At 36.2% G+C, this 24589-nt stretch overlaps 2 protein-coding genes across 2 annotated transcripts; one reads left to right on the top strand and one right to left on the bottom strand.

Moving 5' to 3' along the window:
- Window positions 1-95: 95 nt before the first annotated feature.
- Window positions 96-9628, bottom strand: LOC137399542 (transcriptional repressor protein YY1-like). Its single transcript, XM_068085705.1, has 6 exons — window positions 9442-9628; window positions 4894-5493; window positions 3813-4035; window positions 3372-3591; window positions 2776-2945; window positions 96-456 (listed from the first exon to the last, which is right to left on the bottom strand). The coding sequence occupies exons 2-6, from the start codon at window positions 5408-5410 to the stop codon at window positions 369-371; spliced, it is 1218 nt and encodes a 405-aa protein (XP_067941806.1). The 5' UTR covers window positions 5411-5493; window positions 9442-9628; the 3' UTR covers window positions 96-368.
- Window positions 9629-10705: 1077 nt separating this feature from the next.
- LOC137399247 (sphingolipid delta(4)-desaturase DES1-like) lies at window positions 10706-19261 on the top strand. Its single transcript, XM_068085272.1, has 6 exons — window positions 10706-10977; window positions 11291-11614; window positions 13155-13306; window positions 14754-14856; window positions 16190-16353; window positions 18588-19261. Exons 1-6 carry the CDS (start codon window positions 10899-10901, stop codon window positions 18738-18740), a joined length of 975 nt encoding a protein of 324 aa, XP_067941373.1. The 5' UTR covers window positions 10706-10898; the 3' UTR covers window positions 18741-19261.
- Window positions 19262-24589: the final 5328 nt, after the last annotated feature.

Consider the following 24589-nt stretch of genomic DNA (forward strand, 5'->3'; position numbering starts at 1 on the left):
GTATGTTAACATGTACATGATTATGCTAATATGCTAACATGTACATACATATGCTGCCATGTGCATGACTATATTAATACGCTAATAAGTGACTTATGCAAAATGTGTTTATATTTTGTAATCAAATCTTTTATGAATGTGGTTTAGCGTTTATGTACACTAATCTCTTCAATTACAATGTACAAACAAAATTAGACACAAACAAATTAAGTAAAAGTAAGTTACTTTCACAGAATTCTTACAACAAACTTCTACAATATTTAATAGCAATGTATTTTCAAATTAATTGCACACAAATTTATTTATGAAACAATACAAACATGGATGAGCTATAATGCCAATGTAAATGCGTGAAAGTGCTAAGAACTTCAAAAGCCTAACGGTAGATTATCACCAGAGGAGACCGTTAGATCTGACATGACAAGCATTCCATAGTCCTGTACTGGTCTCGACTTACTGCAAAAACACAAATAAAAACATGTCAGGATGAGGAACAATGCAGCAAGTACTGGCGCATCGGAAGGCCAGCGTTGCATACCTATAAATGGAAGATAAAAAGTGAGGCAACAAGGTGCCAGACCTCCATGTCATACGTTTAGACAACAAGAAGATGCCAGACCTCCATGTCATACGTTTAGACAACAAGAAGATGCCAGACCTCCATGTCATATGTTTAGACAACAAGAAGATGCCAGACCTCCATGTCATACGTTTAGACAACAAGAAGATCCAGACCTCCATGTCATACGTTTAGACAACAACAAGATGCCAGACCTCCATGTCATACGTTTAGACAACAACAAGATGCCAGACCTCCATGTCATACGTTTAGACAACAACAAGCTGCCAGACCTCCATGTCATACAACTAACAAGTACAAATAGATGGTGCATGGTGAATATTCAGCCCGAGCCACCACAACATATTCTGTTTTGGTTCTGAATATATCTAGTATAAATATAATAATATACGCATCATTAAACACTGAGATTCTACGAGTTATCAACTACCATTGGTGAATCACATATTTTGTATTCAAAACAGTTAACGACAGCGATAATCGCTGTCAACTATCAACTTAGAATAGTTGTGGGTGTGGCTCCGCTGCTTGGGGCTTTACGCAAGAAACAGTCAATTGATGAACACATTAAAAATAGCATCAGCAACAAGCTAATGTCAACAGCCATTCAGAAAACTTTTGTATGACACATAGCTTTAACCCTTTGAATCCTGGCCATTCTTGTCGATGTGTGTCAGCAACCCTGGGCAATTTTTCCATTGATCGGAAGTTTTTAAACTTATTGAATATATCTAAATGTGCTCATAATACAATTTTATTTGGTAAAACACTAGTAAAAAAAGTTGGGCAACCCACAGCTAATGTCATCAAACAGAAAAAAAAAGTATTTCACCATTATTCAGGCTAAAAGTATAAACATTCTTCATATTTTAAAAACCTCTAAAAATATTTACAGTATTATATCCATCGAGCACATGTTCATCATTTCATGCCTCAAAATACACTGGAAAATTATAATTAGTACCATTCTTCAAATTCTTCATTTGCATCACAATCATCCATGACCTACCAACGAACGAGTCGTATCGATTTTTTCGGAAATAAAGATATTTGAAAACTTACAAATGGAAGTAAAATTTCAGGTCTAACATCCAGTGCAAGAACTAATTTGATTGGTTTACACTGGTACGTAGAAACAGCTTTTGCAAACAGAGCCAAGTGAATGCCGGTAATTCAGCAGTTAGGGTTTCTGACACACCTTACACAATGCCGGAATAACGGCCGTCAGGGTTCAAAGGGTTCACCATGTAAAATTAGCATATAGTTTAAGACTTTTAATTTTACATACTGTATAGTTGTTATTACAACAAACCTTTAGCTAATCGATGAATATAGAAAATAATAATCACATAACTTTGACAGAGTAATTTTACTGGCCAATATTATAACTACACATGTAGCCCAGCAAGTTCATTGGTCAATATTACAACTACACATGTAGCCAAGCAAGTTCATTGGCCAATGTTTGATTTACATGGGTAGTCTAACACGATAATTGGCAAATACCGTAAAATCTTTAATTGAGCGCCATCGCGCTCTATTTTTTAAGCCTTCTCTTGTAGTGGCAGTCAAATAGAGGCGACGTTCAAATAGAGGCGACGTTCAATTAGGGGTTTTACGGTAATCCAACTGCACCGGTAGCCTAAAAAGGTCATCGGCCAATAATCCAACTGCACAAGTAGCCTAGGATCGATCATAGGAAGATCATTGGCCAATAATCAAATCGTGTGTATAGCCAGGTAGTCAAACAATAAAACAACTAGTGGCTTGTTTGTTCCTTTTTGCCACCCACCCAATATTAGGTGGGTCGTCTCTACCACCCACCGAACATTGGATAGGTGGTTGGCATTTGTCTTCTGAAGTAAATTTGTTTAGCGATTTAATCTTTTATTCTGTGTTTCCATGAGTTATCCCCTTTTCAATTTATATCCAATAGTTCATACCCCAATTGAGGGTATTCGACAGTATTTATTGTACAATAAAAAGGTTGTTACAGGAATTTACTGGTGATGAAGGCAGAAATTGCTATCCCATGATACTAATTTTTCAAACCATTTTCAAAAGAAAAAAATGATAGACGCCAATTGAAAGAGAGAGAAGGAGAGAGAGAGAGGGGGAGGGAGAGAGAGGGGGAGGGAGAGAGGGGGGGGAGGGAGAGAGGGGGGGAGGGAGAGAGAGGGAAGCACAAGTCTAACCTTGGTTTAGCATGTGTGAGAATGTGTGACTTGAGATTAGTACTCTGAGCGAACTTCTTGCTGCATCCATCGAAGGGGCACACGTATGGCCGGTCTCCTGTGTGAATCCTAACATGGGTTCTAAGGTTGAAGTCTAGAGAGAATCTCTTTCCGCATCCCTCAAATGTACACTATATAACGCACATATTGAAGCATTTCAATGAAAATAAAGCATGTAAGTTGAGTTCAGAGGCTAATTCAAAACTGAGTTTTATTGAGCAATAATTTGATTCAAAAGTAGACAAATGGCTCATTTTGTAGTACACCAGTTAAATAGGACAGAAACAGAATTTGCACACAAAACTGTGTGTAAACTGAGTTTCAGAGAATTCACCGGTGAAAGTGAACAATACCTTTCAACAGGCAAATAGCCTCAGGATTCATGGATCCAAAAGACAATATTATAACAAAAAGTGTTTACTAAGCTTACAAATGTATTCACTAAAGAATGATTAGAATGAGGAAACTGTAAGCAATTAACAAATGTAAGTCTCAATGAGTAATGAAAGCTTATCAACGGTGAAGATTTGTTGAACGCTAATGACTAAAAAACCAACCTGAAATGGTTTTTCTCCAGTATGTACAAGCTGGTGTCGCTTTAGTTTGCTACTTTCGACAAAAGACTTGCCGCATTCAGCGCAGACATGAACTCTCGGGCCATGTGTGTGCAGGTGCTTGCGCATGGCGGAGTTGTCCCTGAACAATTTATTGCAACCCTTGTGGGGACAGGGTATTGTGCGTGCAGGCTCATCACGAAACTCCTGTTTCCGAGATTTTCTGTTAGCAAAGAATAGAAAACATTTAGTGCAATACCAACACATTTCCTGCCGTTATATTATTGCTGATTTTCCAAAAAAATGTTTTAATCATAAAACCCACAAGAGGAAATCAAAACCTTTTGCAACATGTTACAAAAATAATACAATAATTCAAATCAATCCTTTAAGTGCTTTCAAACGATTGGTCTTGGGACTTTGCCAGATATCCTTCAGACATACTTAAACTGCGCTACATTCTCAGGTTCTGCAGCATCCATAGGCAGTTCTATAGGATTCTTGCATTCGAGGATGGAAGGCAACTCTGAAGATTCTGTAGCGGTTTCAATGTCGGTGGAGTCAACCATGCCTTGACTCTCGACTTCTGATACGGGTAATGTTGGTAATTTTGGCTCATCTATAGAAAGTTCGTCGGCTGGAAAGGCGGAGTCTAGTGTTGGATCATCTGTGACAGAAAAAAAGTAGAAAGAAACAACAGAATTTGCAAGTATAGTTGTTCCTAGGTTTTGAAACGTCTCTCATCTTAATAAAATCGAATTTCAACCCGAAACTTCAAGATTTTTACGCTTTGGACTTTGCCAGAAAATTCAACTTTCGACCAAGCCAACAAAAACCTAATTTTTGCATGTGGCAATTAGTAAAAATAAAAACCAAAAAATGTTTTTGATGTGCTTTGTTTATTTCACATCTTTGCTAGAATATGTCTAATGTACCCTTTAATTACAATTTTTTTAGATCATAACCTTAGTGTAGGCAAGCCTTCACTACTTTAATGTTTATGTCAAAATGTTTAACAAATACGAAATCTTTGTTTTTATTACGGTCTCAAACAGAATATATATTTTATTATAATAAAACAGTCCAGTTTTCCACTTTTTTATTTATGGTATGCAATCCAAAAGACTTTGAGTAAATAAGGCTAGGTTACGAGGTTTTACAGATAAGACTGGTACGGTACATTTTCCAACCTAGTATAAGCAAATAATGGTTTTTTATCAGATGATCACTGCTACATATCATCTGCTCTCTTATTACCTGTATATACAGGTTATCGTGAAAAATAATAAGTTTTAAATTAATTGTTTAGATTACAAACAAAATAAAATTATTTACATTAATTATAATGTGAAAAATAGTTTCGAGTTTCAAACAAAGCACTTTTCAAACAGTTTTTTGAAAGGGACTGTCCTTAAAAACTGAGGTTTGACTGTATATAATGTTATCATTTACACGCTCACCAGATGCTTTATGTACATAAAAACAAGTTTAAGCATTTTCGTACAAGAGAATATGTATTAGGTACCTGATGCCCACATTGTGACAGAAAAGGCCCCTTCTAGAGTCTTAATTTGCACTCTTTTCTGTTGCCAACTTCGTCCACTGCTGCTCTTCCCTGAATCTTTTACATCACTAGTCCCAAATTTCCGTCTCCACTTTTTTGTTCCTCTAACCTTTTTCGTCGACGGAGAAAATTCTTCAGTTGCAACTGGTATAGATCCATCAAGTGAAATATCTTCATCTTGATTCATAAGGGTCGCATCCAAAATGACATCCGAGTTGTGAATACCAACATCATCGCTAACTACCAACTCTCTATCTAACAGCAGTTTGTCATCAGCAATAAGATTTTCTCCAAGAAGTTCATATTTGACATTTTGTGACAAACTGTCTTCTTCCAAAGACTCAAATTTGATATTCTGTGGCAAACTGTCCGTATCTAACGGCTCATATTTGCCATTCTGTAACAAACCCTCCTTCTCTATAGAGACTATTGCTTCTTCAATCATAATTGAATCACTAATGCCATCCAAAGAGTCCATTGTACTTTACTATTTACACTAGATACAGAATTCCACTTGCCCTTGCGAACATCCGCACAGGAAGTAAACTCCGGGTGATTTCCCTACAAGTAGGAGGTTGATAACATTAAAATATCTGTACCAGGTATTAACTTCAAGTAGCAAACTCATTGTAGATTATCACACCTACAGTTTCTAACACATTTGCAGATATCTATCTATCTTTAATGTAAGATTAAGCTAGCCTAGGTAGTACTCTAACAAACTACAATCAATCGGCATCTCAAAATATGAGATTACCTCACTATGTTGGTTTGATTGTGACAGATCACAGGTAAACAATATCGAGCAGAGTTAATGAGAATATGTAAAAGGGGGAGAGGGGGGAGTTCATCTAAATGATCTAATGCAGCGTGTTTTTCGGTATTAGTTAAAATAAGCCTAATTTCTTTTTAAGCAATAGTAAGTCTTTCTATTTATTCCGGTTTTTGGTCTTTAATACTGTTATGCAACCTTAACTACTGATTGAACATTTAATATAGGAGCAATTCTATATTTCGCAAACACACTCAAAAGATATGTTAAGGTTGAAAAATTAATGATGTAACATCTTGGAATGTTGACAGTTTTTCAAGTTTTGCGACAAAGTATAATCAACTGTGTTCATCTTTCTAATCATGACTTTTCCATTTAAATCGCACGTATTCATCTACTTAAACACGATTTTTTTGTTTTGGTCTATGACATGCATTAATTTTTTGAATAAATCAACAGTTCTATGTCAAAGTTTCCATACAATGGCTGCTCTACTTATTTTGTATTAGCAGTAGTCTTGGCTCACAGAAATAATCTACTTATTTTAGGCCATAATGATACAGTAGAATTTGGAAGGTTTTCACCTTTTGCTTTACTTTGGCCCACTTAAAAATTCATTTACTATTTTTTCTTGCGTTAGCAATTTTTGTGCTGTAATGTAGGTTTGGTTTAGAAAACACGAACTATGACTGATGATCGTACTCTGTACTATGGCCTTTATATCAGTTGGGTATATGCATGGTGTGGATTTAGCATTCTAGCATTTGGGTCATCGTAGCACACTGCGAGCTTCAGTACCAACTTTATTCCCTTGACGATGTACACATTTTAATGACTGTTGAGACATATGTCAAGAGCTCTGGCCTGACAATAAGGTTTTAAACCTATTTGATATGACACTACCACAGTCTCATGACAGCAGGTGGCCAGTGCTTTCTGTTGCTGTATAGTTGCTTTTTTTGTTTTGAACAAATGTAAAAACAAAGCAAACTAAAACAACTATGGAGTAATTTTTTTTTAACGTGTTACCATGTTATGACAGCTTATTTCTTGCATAATACTCACACAATGCTGTAGGATATGTAAAAGGCAAAATACTGCATAATAAAACTAAGCATGGATAAGAGACAAAGGTGATGCTAAAACAATACCTAAAACTGAATGATACCAAATCAGTATACTAACGCAGTCCCGTTGCCTTAACCCTTTGCGCACAGCGAACCAATCCCCATGCAGCTCAACGAAATTAGGTTTTCATAGAGCTTTTTAAAATTCTTTCAATCATTTATAATTTGTGTTATAGCAACTAATGGCTTGAATAAATATGACCTGTACTGCTATTGTGAGGCTAATAATTGTGCTGAGCATGCATGTGCAAGCAGTCATATATGCACATAAATGTCACGAATGCAGTCAATGCATTCATAAAAGTTCGTCAAATTTTCTGTGAAAACTTAAAAATGGCCAAAAACTCTTTCCGCTAAAAAGAATTGATTTTGATGCTGATATCGACTGGTGCAGCAGTGGAGAAGAATATTTTGGGTTATAAAACAGTGCAGGTAAAATTACAAGCCCAAGAAAAAGTGAAGTGATCGTGAAAGCAACATTGAGGTCGTAACCAGTACTGGAAGTCGAGAAGGTAATGATGCTAAACAAATTTATTCTTCATGTGCCATTTCTCTTTTTGCAAGCATTACAGTTATTGCTTGTTTACAATATTTCTTTTGAAAATGTTTATCTTTAACATTTGATAGAATATGATTATTCAAAATATAAATTTGCAAATTTATAGTATGCTATTTGATAATGCAATGCCATTTTCAAACCAGCATTTGTGATTAATTGAGGCTCATAACTGAACCTTCATTGAACATAAGAAGCAAGCTTGTTGCTGCAAACTGTAGCAACCACAAATCAATATAATTAGTATAACAACACTGTTAAAAATATTTATAGAAACTAAAAATGCATTTAAATTTAGCATAATGAAAAATAAAATTCGTAGCTCTAATGAAGTTCTAACTCAGATTATAAGATCTTCATGCTACATGTAGCTGCATGCAAAATATATCAGCTTGTAAAAAGGTTTTCCCAACAAAGCTCAATCAAACCCCCCTCCCCCATATGATAGTCATCGTCTATCCTTGTGGAGATGTTTATATCATTGTGAAAATCGACAAGCACCAATCTCTAGCATTTGCCAAAACACAACTGTTGCTAACCAGGTTGCGAACAAATGACAGCTAATATTTGCTTATTTGTGGGTCACTTAACCCCACTACAGAATAAAATCAACTGCATGTTCTCTGTGCTAGCCTGGGTTTCAGAGCCAACACAGTTCTTGTGGGGCAGTCGCGTAGCCTTGTTAGGTTTTGGAAAACAAGACTCGCTGTTATCGTGTCATTAGCTCATTTAGTCAGTAGACCCCGCAGTTCACAATAGCAAACCTTGAATTTCTACAGCGTAGGGGTAATACCTAGCCGGAAAAATTGATCCATGGAAAATAAAACATTTCAAATTACCTATTTTTACCAATTTTGTGATTGGTAGGGGTCGTAATATATACATGTATGCTTAAAGTTAAATAGATTTTACCCGAAATCACCCGAACAAAGTCTTTTTTCCCTAGTTTTTGATTAATATTTTGTCACCCCTAATCTAAAATGACTAAGTCTTTCATCGTTGTCCAATTGTTTGACCTGGCCAATAAGATGGGACAACAGGCAAAGCTGCGCGGTGTAGTTTTCATCCTAAAAATCTAAATATAAAACCTAATTTGAACGATTTCGCAATGGCGAATATTAATATCACGAATGCTTGTGAATGGCAACTGACTGATAATAACGGTGACAATATAGGGCAACTATATTTTTGACAACAAAATGAAACCAAACAATCAGTAAAATAAGTACAATGGTTCATAATATTTGTAAATTTACAAGGGGCTTTATTCAGCATATTTCTTTGTTCTGGTGCTATGTTCGGGTTCATTCCAACGGAGCTCGATCATTAAACCCCGCCCATATGATAGCCGTTGCCTATCCCTGTGGGGTGGTTTTATATCATTGATATTCACAAGCAGACCTGCCAATCCAAGAGTGGGGCAATGCGTGAGATTTGGTTTTGGGGCAATTGATGTTCAATGATAGTATATATACTAGAAATTCCACTGTCATACAGCCCACGACCAAAGTAATAATGGAAAAAAGAAAGGGTACTGTTGGTTGTTGAAAAGGTAGTTCTCAGCAGGAATTGACAGAGTATAATGTAAATGAGACTTGTTTGAGATGATATAAAATAAATTTGAGGGAATTGTGGAAATTGGGGCAAAAATCTCACGCCTTTTCATTTTTTCTTTGGGGTGATTGCGTGAGTCTCACGCCCAATGCGTGAGTTGGCAGGTATGTTCACAAGTGTCCTTCTCGACAAGATTACGTTATTTGTATCTGGACGTAGAGAATAGCCGATTGATTTCAGAGTTAAAGAGCGCTTGATAGGCCACTTTCTTCGACGCAAACTCTAGCAGTATCGTCTACAGACACGCACAAGCCACGGGTTTCATCTCCGAGAACCGCAAGTATGGAGCATTGAGCGCTGCAAAGCATTCAGTTTGGATTGTCAACTTTTATGGTGATATATTTATCAAATTTGATATTTAACAAAAATAGTACGAACAGATAATTGATAGTTCGAAACTACAAAACTTCGTAGGCTTTTATTATAAGAATAAGTCGTACCTAGTATTGCTGCAGTTTCGTTTCTAGAGCAGAATAAACAACGTTTGAAAAGATAAAAGCTCGAATGAAATCATTAAAACAAAATATAAATACTATTACAAAACATTTTTTCATTCAACGTCCATGTGGTGTAGCTAAATTGGAGCAGAAGTAAGGTTAGATTACGCAGTAATTCACGTCGATTATGAAAATACCACAAAAAGAAAAAACAAAATAGTCCAAGTAGAACAAATAGCTAAACATGTTTTTAGAAGGTAAAATACGCCGTAGAAATAACGATGTTGTTAACAAAATTAATTTGTTTACTCGGACTATTTTTACAATGTAGTCTTTGTCACTTTTCACTAGCTTTCGTGCAAACGACGAGTATTCCGATAAGTTTTATTTATCCATGCGTACATAGAAGTTAATCTAACTAGACGACAAGACTCGAAGCCTTTGTCGGACGATTTTATGTTAACCCTCGCGCATAATTATATTGAAGCGCCTAGTTAAACTCCCGTTAGATATATGCAATGAACTAGAACTTAGTCATTGGCAACATCTGACCATTTTAATCGAAGAAAAAAGACGGTATAGGAAGCCTACGTGATCTCGCTATAACTAGTCCAATAGTTTACCCAGTTATTTTTGCTTAATTAATCATTTTAACAAATTTAACGTTTGCTGTTTATGTTTTTATATATCGTTTTAATGGTATACTAACATTTTATCGTGTAACTCCTGATTTTTGACAATGACACAAGATAAGTCCCTTATAGATGTATGGGGGATATGGAGGTTTAGATCTTTCTATGGCAATTAAGTATTTTAGCTTATTGTGGTACAGTTATTGTAGCAGTAAAGCTAAGTATAACGATGAAGTTTTGACTTTGGGCAATGAAGACTGGGAAATGTGACTTAATGTTGCTGCGGCCTGTCATCTTTAGTAGTTAAGTATCACATTGATGCTGTTATATTCTGCTAAGCACATCTAGCACGATTGCAAAAATGGTTATAAAAAATAAAAATTTTAAAGAAGAGTTCTACATACTTTCACAATTTGAATGAAGGCTGTTCAGGTGTTTAATCCGTTTGCAAGATTTATAAAAGCCGGCTCCGGAGGGAGGTCAACATTACTTAAATATCTCCCACTATATAAAAACTAAATTACATAGAAAAAGTTAACTAAATAAAAAAATGAACAAATGTTGGTATTGTCTTTTCTCTTAATTAATTTGTATGTTGTGGTGGCTGTAAGTCGAGGTTTGGTTTTATTTGTTATTATTAGCAGCATGTGTTATTGTATTTTACTAGATTTGCTCTGTAAATCGTAAACTAAGGTTCAATATGCACATTGCATATCAGTCATTTTACTTGATTCAAGGTGTGTTTTGTATAACCAGTCTTAATTAAGGTTTTCTCTTATCAGTTACATTACCAAAAGAACCCCAGAGCCGATAACTCCACACGTAGACATGGATTCACAAGCTCGAGATGATTTTGAATGGGTATATACAGAGGAACCGCATGCTACTCGGCGAAAGGAAATTCTGGGTCAGTTTTGGTTCCTTCTTTGTGTGCTTGTGGCAGACATAATTATCTCTATTACTGTGTACTTGGTCAACATAGTTATGCAGCAATATGTTGAAGCAAAGTTCATATGGATTTACACAAGATAAAAATCCATTGTTTGCGTTTATGCTAGTTTATAATTTATCTCACTCCCACTATCTCCCCCTTCATGTTACTTTGTAATAGTGGATACCATCTAGGCTGTTAATGGACTTTGGTCTCTTCTAGTTTGCCAGCCATGGTAAAAGCGGGTGTCAAATTATTCTTTGGAGCTTAGTCTAAAGTTTTTTTGCAGCCAAGTACCCTCAGATAAAGAAGCTATTTGGACCAGATCCTAACATGAAGTGGTCCGTCCTGATGATGGTGCTTACGCAGATAGTAGCTGCATATATGATCCGAGATTGCTCTTGGTTCACTGTTATTCTGACTGCCTACTGTTTTGGGGGTGTAATAAACCATTCCCTTAGCCTTGCTACCCATGAGATAGCCCACTGTCTTGCTTTTGGCATAACCCGTCCCGTAGCCAACAGACTTCTTGGTATCTTTGCTAACACAGTTATGGCTGTACCTGCGTCGGTGACATTCAAGCGCTATCACCTTGATCATCACAGATACCAAGGTTGGTAGCTCGGCCAGAGCCTTTCATTTTACCATCAACTCATTCTTCATATTTAATGATTTTTTGCGTTAAAATTTCTTCATCAAATGCCAGGAAAATCGTCAAATTCCGTCATTCGAAAGAAACTGCAGTTCTAATTTTTAAATATTACAAAAGGTAGTAGAAAGTTTGAATTTGATATTAAATCTATTATTGTTAATGAGAGATCACAGACTTTAACATTTTTTAAATTTCTTAATAGAAAATAGCTTTCAGTATAAATATTTTGCACGTCTGATTTGCTTAATTTCTAAAAACCCCAAATCGATTTAAGCTGTTCAGAGTTATAAATTCTTAGCCATAATTTTTGTTTAAAAAGCAAATTAATAATTTTCGGAACAGCTCTCCAGCAGCAGCACCAGCAAACAAGATCTAAAAAGGCTGCCTTCCTTGCACTCCTCGCTGTACATAAGTCATTACTTGTAGTCATGTGTTTATTACTTATAAGAATAAGAGAGATATCACAGCTTTATAAAGAGTATTACTAAGTGGCAGGATCACACACATTTCCATCCTTGCATAGAAATCAGCTGAAGTCTGTTGGCAGATTATTGACTGTCAGCTTTATCGAGTGTACCCTATGGTTGAATATTCTATTAAAAATCATATTGAAGGCAGGAGTTGACTAGTCATCAGGTTTGTTTCTATTTAAGAATGTACGTAGTTCAAACTGTAATAATAGCCCTCGTAGTTGACAATACATTTTGTGGCAAATAATTTTTAGTGCTCATTCACTGAAATTATTAGTTCGGCCTTGACCTAGTAAGTAAGCTCATGGTTTGGGTGTCTGGCTCGCTGGTATTTCTTTGCTTAGAGAACTACGTCTGAACTGCTGGGTTGACTTTTGGGTCTACGAATATCCTGTGGTTTACTACTGATGGTTTAATCGAGCTAATCTTGGTGGTTATTAGGCAGTTATTACCAGACTAGCATGATTCTAAAACCTTCGAAATGGAGAATGCTGATGAGGTCGTCTTATTGCATGCGCCGGATAATAGACATGGTGTGGTGAAAACCTTTTATTGAGCATTGTACAAACTGCAGCGGAGATAAATAATGCATTGGAAATAGAATGGGCATCACCGAGTTTGCAATTTTCATATTCCCATGGCTCGTGTAACACGGACTGCTTTCGTAACATCATAGGTAATGCTTCTCACATTTTAATCAGCACTTTTCATTTTCTCACTAACATCGATTAGCACGCATAGTTTTAATACAGATGGTTGGCAAAAGGTCTGGCACACTGACCAATAACATCTTGCATAATCAATAGCAAAAGTCAATACTGTATAGCGCCTTGACATCGATTACGCTTTTGTCCCTTAAGCTGGTCTTTTTGATACATGCTCAATTGAATGTTTGTCTTTGAAGTTTGTGAAAAACTTTTGAAGTCTGTGAGAGACTCTCTTTACAAAATGGAAGAAATGTTTGCCTCGTAAACCGCAGCCTATTTGTTCAGCATTACCTCAGATCTGATTGTCTCTCCCGTGCTCATTAGGTTCAGAGGAGCTTGACGTAGATATTCCCCACAAGCTTGAGGCTCGTCTCTTCAAGTACACTCTTGGAAAACTCATTTGGATGTCTCTTCAGCCATTTTTCTACGCACTCAGACCATTAGTTGTCAAGCCTAAACCTCTGACCATTCATGAGGTGAGTTAACACTTCTCCTTCTCGTCTGACGAACATTTTGCCATAAAGATCGACTCCTCTAGACTAACAGTGTAAACTATCATCTTCTACTTGAATACATACCGGGGCGTGTGGTAAGACTAGGTAGGTTGCCATGTACTGACTATGTGTCCAATGCAATTCTGTCTTGTTCATCAAGTCATGTGGAATTGTCTTTTATTACACAAATTCCACTAGAATCAATGAGCCAATGAAATCAATACTATTGCATTGATGCTAATGTAGCCTGAGGTGCAATCACTGACAGATCAAACGCTTCAGAGGATATTAAAGTAATACATTGTTACACCATATATAGCCTGAGGTCATGTTGAAAAGCTATCTAGTGAATTTTCATTTGCTACTACTCCCTACATATCAGTACCAGCAGTAGACTACAGTAGTTTAACTACAGTAGACTACAGTTGTTAAACTATGTACATAATCTGTTCTGAGAATGTTTATGTTATAGGTTTTTACGTTATACAAACCGTCAAATTGTAAATTACCTAATCCATTCCAAGATTGCCCCAAACTCGTGCCTTTGCTCCTTCAAATAGGAAACAAACTAAACTTGACTTTGTAGTTTATTTAATGACTGTACAATGACCGATATTATTCGTTTCTATTTACAGCTTATCTCTTCTTATCACTTTCACTTAGTTTAGGCTCCATGATTACAGTCATTACATAAAATTACGTCAATTACGGTAATTTTACAATAATTTTATGTTAAGTTCAGAGGAGCGCACTTCTACTGCGTCAATTTAACTCTTTTTTCTACTTTTTTAAACAGCAAGGTCTGCTGCAAAGAAAAAAAGGAAAAATATTGCATCTATTTAAGATGAAGTAAAAAAATCTATTTACTCTAGTAAGAGCGGTGCCTGTCTGTTCAGCCATTTTTTTGAAGCCAGGGTTAGAGGTTATGATAAAAGATTGATTTTAACAAGACTTCAGTCAGTAACATTCAGATTGGTAGACTGACACTCTAACACCTGCATCAATCGACCGCTTTTAGGTATTTCTGAATAATTGTGTTGCTAATTATTCTCTGTCCTTTGTCGGCACACCTAATTGATGATCTTTCACGGCACACGGCAAGGGTAGTGTAAATATAATAGATATACCCATATACATATTTTCTCTCCAAAGTGCGGCGAGAAAGAAACTGATATTTTTAAGGATAACTATGGGATTCTTATTATTCAAATCGAATTAGAGAACTTGAGCCAACTTGGCGCTTTACATTATCTTAAATTTATACGGTACGAAGTGAAAACTTTACATAAATTCTTTACGTTAAGCGGAATTTGTGTGAAAGGATGTTTAGGTTATAAGAGTGTCTACTGTGTGTATGAAGTATCATACTGCCATTTCACTCTAATCTATATGTATGGACATCCCAGGTGTTATTCTTCTATTCTTACAGGTCATAAATGCAGCAGTCGTTGTGGCGTTTGATGTGGCTGTCATACAGCTGCTTGGGTGGAAATCATTTGTCTATCTTCTTGGAGGCACACTGCTAGCCATGGGTTAGTATTTCTTTAAAGGATCGTGGTAGGCGTTAGAAGTGAGACTGAGAATTCCCTTAGTTTTGGTGGTCTGAGGTTAATCCATTACAGGCCCTTTTCCTATTATCTCATCCAATTTTAACTAGCCGTGTTTCAACTACCCTGTGTTGAGGGTTGGTCATGCGCGTGCTCGCAAAGGAAATTATATAAACTTGATGCAGTAATTACATTTTCACATTTTATTTATCAGACCAAATTAAGATTTGCCTCCTCCTGTCTGCACGGTATATGATAATGCATTCAAGCATTTTGCTGCTGCCGATACAATACCTTATATACGTAGATTTAGTAGAAAATTAAAACTAGAAAACCTGCATTGACTATTCTTATATAACAATTAGGCACAATTAATGAACACCGAGCTGAATATGATGTAGGAATAAGGTGTTGGTGGCTTGAGAACTAATACAATAGTGGTAAAATACTGTATGTAATTGTTTTACATTACTAGAGAATTAAAGACAATGTACTCGTACCATTAACTTGGCAGGATTTTCTTTTGTGACAGATATCTGGGAACAAAACCTTATCATAGAAAAATAATCACATGTAGCTAATAAATAACACAGGGCTTATGCCAGTCAACCCAATGATAGTTAGGTTCTATGGCTACAATGAGAGTAGGTCTTGTTTCTTATTTAGCCATGATGCTTCTGGTGCGCACCGTGTTTAACAATTATAATTTATTTAATGAGCAACTGGTTTCACATGACACAAGCTTGTCTTTCCTGTAACCATTTCTACACTGGCTCCGTCACTGATAAGGGAATCAAGGAGAACCAAGTGATTTAATTAGTGTGGTCACCTGGCCATTAGAACAAAGAGCCTTCAGCAGTAGTAAATGTATGTTAAAGCCCTAGTAGCTGAAATAAATGAGTAGCTCAGGCTATAAAAATAACTCCAGTCATCAATAACCTGACTTTTTGATCTATGTATATATTGATTCATGAAGTCTTTCTGGTCAGCGATTCTTTTCTTTCAATAAATTGTTTATTGTTTGTATTACTTTTAATAGTGTATATTGTTTAGAAGTACTTAACAATACTACAACTCTGTTTATTAATACAGTTGTCAGTAGGAATCAAGCAATTTATTAGCTCCTTGTTCAAATTTCTCAGCTCCACTCAACGAGAAGAGTGATGAGCAGAGATGAAGGTGTTTACTTGTCACACCTCATTTGAAAGACTCGTTCTGTTCCTTGTTCGGGCTTTTATCAGTTGGTTATTTCCGCATAGCCTTTAACTCGTGCGACTATTACAAGGTTTGAGTTTCACCGTTTATATTTGGTCTTCAGGTATTCACCCTGTGGCTGGGCATTTTATATCTGAGCACTACATGTTTAAGAAGGGATATGAGACCTACTCGTACTATGGACCACTCAACCTTATCACCTTCAATGTAGGATACCATAACGAGCACCACGATTTTCCTTATATACCTGGAAGTCGTCTCCCTCAGGTAATTCACTTGAATTAGTCTGTGTTAAGAATGGAGAGAGAAATGTTGCAGGCTGATTGGTTAATAATTACAATATAGCCTTGACATTAAATTAGTCCGCTCTAATATTTGCTCGGTATGTGAAAATGATCATATGCTGGGGCAAGTATTCTTACAGGACTTAATCAGATCGCTTCACAACTCGAAACCTTCGCAACAAAATACCTTAGGTAATTAAATATGGCATTAAAACATATGTATTATATAAAACAAAAAAACTAAATCATTTGTAAGAAACAGTCAATAAAGGGATAATCAATATTGAGAGGTTTTTATTGTCACGTTTAAGCTGAGGTATTACAAGAAACAGACAGTGTGTAGGTAGAGGTGATACAAGAGACAGTGCGTAGGTAGAGGTGATACAAGAGACAGTGTGTAGGTAGAGGTGATACAAGAGACAGTGCGTAGGTAGAGGTGATACAAGAGACAGTGTGTAGGTAGAGGTAATACAAGAGACAGTGCGTAGGTAGAGGTGATACAAGAGACAGTGCATAGGTAGAGGTGATACAAGAGACAGTGTGTAGGTAGAGGTAATACAAGAGACAGTGTGTAGGTAGAGGTGATACAAGAGACAGTGCGTAGGTAGAGGTGATACAAGAGACAGTGCGTAGGTAGAGGTGATACAAGAGACAGTGCGTAGGTAGAGGTGATACAAGAGACAGTGTGTAGGTAGAGGTGATACTAGAGACAGTGCGTAGGTAGAAGTGATACAAGAGACAGTGCGTAGGTAGAGGTAATACAAGAGACAGTGTGTAGGTAAAGGTGATACAAGAGACAGTGCGTAGGTAGAGGTGATACAAGAGACAGTGTGTAGGTAGAGGTGATACAAGAGACAGTGTGTAGGTAAAGGTAATACAAGAGACAGTGTGTAGGTAGAGGTGATACAAGAGACAGTGCGTAAGTAGAGGTGATACAAGAGACAGTGCGTAGGTAGAGGTGATACAAGAGACAGTGTGTAGGTAGAGGTAATACAAGAGACAGTGTGTAGGTAGAGGTGATACAAGAGACAGTGTGTAGGTAGAGGTGATACATGAGACAGTGGGTAGGTAGAGCTAATACAAGAGACACTGTGTAGGTAGAAGTCGCCATAGAGATATGTAGCTAGTCTAACCTTGTCTTCATGAACTGTAATTATTATAACTTATTTATATACTTGTATATTTTTGGTTTTGCGCTTGGTTTTTATTTTGTCAATTATTTTAGCTGGCTTCTTCCCTTTCACTCATTTCAGGATTTCTTTTATATGCGTAACTTTTAGCTCACTTCCAGAATATGTTAAAGGATTGATTCTATTATGTTGTTCGTATTTTTCCAAAATTTGTTTTAATTTTCAAAATAGCGTTGCACTTTCCTTTTATTTTTCTCACTCGCACTAGACCTCTGATAGCCCATGATTTTAAAACTAGAAAAGGTAGATACGTGCACGAAGCACTCTCAACGTAGTATGAGCAGCAAAGAAACAGACTAGGTAGGTGAAAGAAAACATGCGTTCAAAGTTGGCATGTTTCAGAAAACTTTGGTTGTTGTATGTCAAGAATCACTTGAGACTGTCGAAACAAATATTATCTTGCAATCAAATAATTTGTAAGCTGATGTTTGGCCGGATATACGTATAAACATTTCATATATCCATTGTATATTCTATTGCTCATCTGTATACCGTACCATACATGATATGGAAGACATTTCATATATGTATTGTATATTCTATTGCTCATCTGTATATATGATGTGGAAGGCATTTCATATATGTATTGTATATTCTATTGCTCATCTATATACATGTATATATGATATGGAAGATATTTCATATATGTATTGTATATTCTATTGCTCATCTGTATATACGATGTGGAAGACATTTCATTTATGTATTGTATATTCTATTGCTCATTTGTATATATGATATGAAAGACATTTCATATATGTATTGTATATTCTATTGCTCATCTGTATATATGATATGGAAGACATTTCATATATGTATTGTATATTCTATTGTTCATGCGTATATGTGATATGGAAGACATTTCATATATGTATTGTATATTCTATTGCTCATCTGTGTATGTGATATGGAAGAAATTTCATATGTCTATTGTATATATGATATGGAAGACATTTCATATATGCATTGTATATTCTATTGCTCATCTGTATATACATGCATGATATGGAAGACATTTTGCATCTAGGTTCGCGCAATCGCTCCTGAGTACTACGATGATCTGCCAAGTCACACCTCGTGGGTTAGAGTGCTCTACGATTTCATCACAGACCCTGAACTCTCACTCTACTGCAGAATCAAGCGCAAGCAGATCCCGAAGTCACTTGAGGATGACGAGTGAGCCCCCATTAGACTTGTCTCCACTCATTTTCTGTCTATCGCAACAATCTTCTTAGCGCTAAAAATGTATTCTTGATTCAATACAATTTAATTACCATTAGGTACTTTTTGTTACTTTTCTGTTTTTCCATAGAGCTATATAGCTTCACCTGAGACTATGTACATACTCGCCGAGTAATGTGCTTTGGTAGACTCTCTACTTGCAGAGCATGGCTGTCGACTACAGCTTAAGCGCATCTCACATCGGAAAGGCACACTAACCTAGTATTTCATTTGTCTCTGGCTGACAACTTCTCATAGGAAAATATTTTTCTCACAATAAAACATCCTCACCTTATACCAGCATCTAGCTAATAACTTTTTTAGCACTTACCTAGTATTGTATGCTAGCGTCCAGTTTGCAGTTTTAGTTAGTAACAGTCAATATAATATTATTATTATTCACGCAACTTCTAGGTTATGAATATATAGGCACAGCCTTTATATAATATACAGCGTTGTTGGCAATAACTACGCATTAAGATAAAACAAGAAGTCTTTTCTTTGTGATGAGTTGTATTGGAAATAATGACTTTACATCTCAATCATAGACCACAGTTAATCTACTGTACTATTACATAGAATAACTCATGGTTTGATTGTACTCGAGACAAATTCTGAAGTCAAACGTAGTCATTCTTTTATATTCAAATATTTATTCTTCTCCAAAAATTAATAAGCACATTTTCTGATGAACATCAGATGTTCATGTAATGTAAAAATCAAATTATATTAATTTTAGAAATATGGTGACTGGCTAAAGTTGATTCGTAAGTCAACCAATATGCATGCATAAAGATAGGGTGAACTTATAGAACCTTAACAAATACTTTGTAAAACACAGATAAAATGAGTTGAAAAAGTGTGACTGCTTTCCTACGACGTTTCACTACCTTTAATGGAGGCTCTTGAAGTTTTATTTGAAGTTTTGTCTTTGCAGTGGAAAGGCAACTCCAACAAATAAGACTCAGTGTTTAAGTGCTATTCTTTAGTGCATCAATTGGGGACTTCAACATAAAATCGGAGCATTCATAACATTTGCCTATGATTTATGTTAGCAAAAAATTCAATAGCAGTCAATAATAATGCTGACAGGTACTTTGCGCGTGTGCTAAAATTGAAGATTGGCACATTTCCTAGGAACTTTGACAGTACCAGACGATCATATGCCATGAGTTATGTTTGTTACCCAGTGCAAAAAGTTGATTCTGTTTGATAGCAAGTGCATCGGAAGGGTGTTTACAGCTGACAAGTTTTATATCACCAGTCATATAAGAAGCTAGCAGGGAATTCAGTGATGAGCAGGTGCTTCTGGGAGTAAGCTTGGCACCGATATTTGTTACATCGTAAAGGAATTATTGTCAGTATCGTTTTTGCTCCATATTACTAAAGAACAATCACGGTTGCTCCTTTGATACTTTTGTATTTTTGTTTTGAGCTAAACACTATCCATAGTGAAGTGAGACAAGACTATAGACTATATTGAACAAAAGCAACAAATTATAATAGAGTCCTAATTATCCCATGCTTCACCATAGAATCCACTTCATTTTTTTAAGTGGCAGAGATTTCATAGAAGAGTAGGCAATTGCATGTCGCTGCAAATCATACTGTTTAGTGTAACTAGCAAGATTAGTTGAGGTCATGTGAAGGTCATGTCCTTGACTGACTTAGTATTTGAGTTGATTTTTCGGATAATCCTTTCCTCTATAGTAAGGTTTTTAATTTCCTATTGGAAAATGGAAACCATTGAACAATCTATCTACAGGGCTATGATAGTACTCTAAGATCATTCTATCACTTAGCCAATCAGCAAGTTAGAAGTGGCTGGTAGCCTCCGTTATTTTCGTTATAATAACAACTCATCAAAAGCATTGCTACCCTTGTACCTTTATTTTCATCACATTTTTTGCGTAAATGAATTTTAATCACGCAAAACATGTTTTTACTGTGCGATAAAGATTCAATTCTTGTTAACTGTAAGAAGAATGTTGACACACTTATGTCATCATTTACTGCCTCTTTATTCAGGGGCTGCGATAACAAAATATTAAAATGTTTAACACTAAATTTTTTGGGCTGGCAAGCTGGCAGCAGAATTTCTGTCGGTTGTTATTGTGATGCTAATATAAGCAGATAGGTTTCACACCTGAGAAAAAATACCCTAAAATGTCCTTTCATTGTCCGAGTCATAAGCAACAACTATGAGGCGATTCGTTAAATATAGTAGTGATACAGTATTAATATATACGTAATAATCATATATAGTAGTCATTGTCTTGAACTTAAACACATAGATTTGTGCATAGTCACAGGCTGATTAAAACAGACTACACCATGTGAGTATAAAAACAAGCGTCTTAATAATATAGATGTAATACATGAAGTATAGGCATTTACAAACGATAACTAACAAAAATCAAAGTATATTGTGTAGATAACTTTTATTTTTACTTAATATTTTACTTAGTACTTTACTTAATATACAGAAATCCGAGACTTCTTTTTATTGAATTCTAATCCATGTTGTCTGCATCATTCTAGCACCGATTTAAGTCTTTCATTATGTTCTTCTAGGTTGCCCCATATATCAGAGCCTCAACCATAATCAGTGCTACACCATTTCGACCCTTGACAAGCCTCTCCATTGCAACCTGAGATAACTCAGGAGTACTTTTAATACCAAATGGCAATCTCGTTAATGCATATCTACCTATGGGACTGTTATAAGTTGTTGGCAAACTACTTGGCTTATCTAGTTTCAACTGCCAAAACCCTTTAGAAGTATTTAAAACACTAAAAAATTTTGCATCAGACATTCTAGCAGTAATAGACTCTAGAGTAGGCAACGAACAATGTGCACACAATACAGCCTTGTTGAAGTTGGTTGAATCAATGCAAATCCTAACACTAGCATTAGATTTCTTGACTTGCGCTAAGCTATTCATCCAGTCAGTTGGTTCAGTTACTTTGACTATAATACCCTGTGATTCTACTTGTCTAAGCTCTCTTATAACTTTATCTCAAATGGGTTCAGGTATAACTCTTTGAACATATACATTTATAACAGATGTATATGTAGTGTCTATATTTATAGAATGTTCACTTTCGATGCCATCCAGCTCATTAAATACATCTGAATAGAATGTATTTGGGAAGCTTTGCCAACAGTCCTAGTTTAACGCATGCCTCGCCGCCTAAAACAGCTCTTTTACATTCTGGCACAATCATGAGTTTCAGAGTCGGGCTTTCGTCATTAGTTCTAGCAGTAGCAGTTACCTACCTGGATGGCACAAGTTGATGACCAGAGTAGGAGTAGAGCTGTGTTGCAGGGGTGAATTAGATTGGCAGGTTCATATAACTTATAATTTGTACAGAAGTGTATTGCACTCAGCTCTAGTATCTAGCAGCACTGAGATTGTACTATCATTGATCTCAATATCTGTAGTCCAGTCTGCCGGATTAGGTTTTGAACTTTTTACACGCACAACAAACTGTGAGTTACACAGACTATGAGCAGATAGCAGCGATTAGTAGCGATTCCCGAAATGATTAAGCTTGTTGCAGCTGTGATATATTTGTCCTTTTGCTGGACATGCGTTGAGTGGATGTTTGATTTGACTGCCACATCTAGCGCATTTGTTTGATTAGTATTTGTTAGAATGACCAACTCCAATTTCCAATGACCAACTGGCAAATTTCTGCCAACTGCATCTATTGGCTAAAAGGATTAATCATGCTCAAACAATAACATTATCCCAATGACGACGAGTAATGCAAACCAGTGTCGACGTCATGGTTAATCATATAACGTTGACTTGCAACAAAATTCACATTACCGTTATTTGATATGGAAAGATTCACCATGTCTTACTATGTTGTGTTGTAGGTGCAAAATATGTGGAAAGGCGATTACTGATTCGTGATGGCTGTGGTGAACTGTTCGTTTTTAGCTTTCGAGAGCTTGTAATCACATTTCCACATATTTGGCACTTACAACACAACAGAGTAAGACATGGTGAATCTTTTGATACCAAATAAATGTAATGTGAATTTTGTAGCAAGTCAACCTTTAATTACTACCTGCGCATTGCTGTTTATTAGTTGTTAATAAAACCAATGATATACAGCCCTCAAGGATAGCCGACGGCGCTCATATGGGCGGGGTTTAATGATGAAGCTCTGTTGGAATTAACCCGAACACGGCACCCGAACAAACAAATATGCTGAAAGCACCTTGTAAATTTACGAATATTATGAACTATAGTGGTTATTTTACTTATCTGTTGATCTCATTTTGTTGTCAAATAAATATAGTATCCCAATATTGTCACCATTATGATCAGTCAGTTGCCATTCACAAGCATTCGCGATATTAATAGTCACAATCGTAAAATAGCTCAAATTCGGTTCTGCATTTAGATTTTGAGTATGAAAACTACACTGCACAGCTTTGCCTGCTGTCCCATCTTATTGGCAAGGTAAAACAATGTGAAACCGATGAAAGACTTTGTCATTTTATATTAGGGGTGGCAAAATATTAATCAAAAACTAGAAAAAAAATGCCGTTGTTCGGGTAATTATATTCAACTTTAGGCATATACTACGACCTTTACTAATTTTAAAATTACTAAAAGTAGGTAATTTGAAATGTTTTATTTTGAATAGATACATTATTTTGGTTAGGTATTACCCCTACATTGCAGAAATTCAATGTTTGCTATTGTGACCCGCGGGGTCTACTGGCTGAATAAGCTAATGAAACGATAACAGCGATTCGTGTTTTCTAAAACCTAACAAGGCAACGCGACCGCCCCGCGAGAGTTGTGTTTGCTTTGAAACCCAGGCTAGCACAATCCTAATAAAGCTCCATCATTAAACTCCGCCCATATGATAGCCGTCGGCTATCCTTTTGGGCTGTAAGTCATTGATAAAACCTTCAATGTCGCTTTATTTAATTACCAAAATTGTTGTTTTAGTCTTTTTGTATCAATCACCTTTCGTGCTACTTCACCTAGAGGTGGAATGAGACACGAGACGTCTCGAGTATCGACCTGTCCCGTCTTGTATCGGTCTCGTCTCGACTTAATTATTGCCAAACTCGAGACAGGAAATAGAACTAAAGCGCCTGCGCCCGGTTGTTAAAACATGGCTTCTTGCGGTAGCAACAACTCCATATATTGTAATGGATTGCGGGCAACTGCCTTTAAAGTTACACCCGGTCCGTTACTACCTGTTGCTATTGATTATGTTGTCTACAGTCTAATCATGTAGTCCGGACAACGGCCCTGTTATATTTTAGTTCGGTTCTGTGTCCTTAAAACAGATACCGGGTCGTATCTAATTACTCTTCGGATAATCCAATTTAATAAATAACGGGTAAAATGTCTGTATTTTATCGTATCGCGTGTAAACACCAACCGCCCTTAATAAAGTTCGGGCCTCTTTTACGTATATACTACCAATCGCGGGTAAAACTTGTCCGGACACGGAGAAACGAACGAAAGGCCGTGTCGACCATAGTCCGTGTTCGGTTAACAATAACGTTTTGTTAGCTCAATATAAGAATATACATGTGCATGTATACAGTAATTAATATAATTTCATGACTACAATTTAAATATAATTCACATACTACAGTTAATACACAAACAAAACTTAACACTAATGAAACGATAAGAATGAAAGTGTTATCGTGTGTTCTTTTAGTTGCGGTATTTCTTTGTAGAGCGACGGCTATCGGTTTCATTACACATTACATTAAAAAGTAAGAACTATTCAATAGATAGTAAAAATATACATGTACAAAGC

Source organism: Watersipora subatra, chromosome 7 (assembly GCF_963576615.1).
Source record: "Watersipora subatra chromosome 7, tzWatSuba1.1, whole genome shotgun sequence".
NCBI lineage: Eukaryota > Metazoa > Bryozoa > Gymnolaemata > Cheilostomatida > Watersiporidae > Watersipora > Watersipora subatra.

Excerpts from the sequence above, each read along its gene's own strand:
- LOC137399247 (XM_068085272.1), top strand. The coding sequence starts at position 10,899 with ATGGATTCACAAGCTCGAGATGATTTTGAATGGGTATATACAGAGGAA. Across the intron at positions 10,978-11,290 it reads TCGGCGAAAGGAAATTCTGG|CCAAGTACCCTCAGATAAAG; the intron begins GTCAGTTTTGGT and ends GTTTTTTTGCAG. Across the intron at positions 14,857-16,189 it reads AGGCACACTGCTAGCCATGG|GTATTCACCCTGTGGCTGGG; the intron begins GTTAGTATTTCT and ends TTTGGTCTTCAG.
- LOC137399542 (XM_068085705.1), bottom strand. The coding sequence starts at position 5,410 with ATGGACTCTTTGGATGGCATTAGTGATTCAATTATGATTGAAGAAGCA. Across the intron at positions 3,592-3,812 it reads GAGAATGTAGCGCAGTTTAA|AAAATCTCGGAAACAGGAGT; the intron begins GTATGTCTGAAG and ends CTTTGCTAACAG. Across the intron at positions 2,946-3,371 it reads CTGGAGAAAAACCATTTCAG|TGTACATTTGAGGGATGCGG; the intron begins GTTGGTTTTTTA and ends TGCGTTATATAG.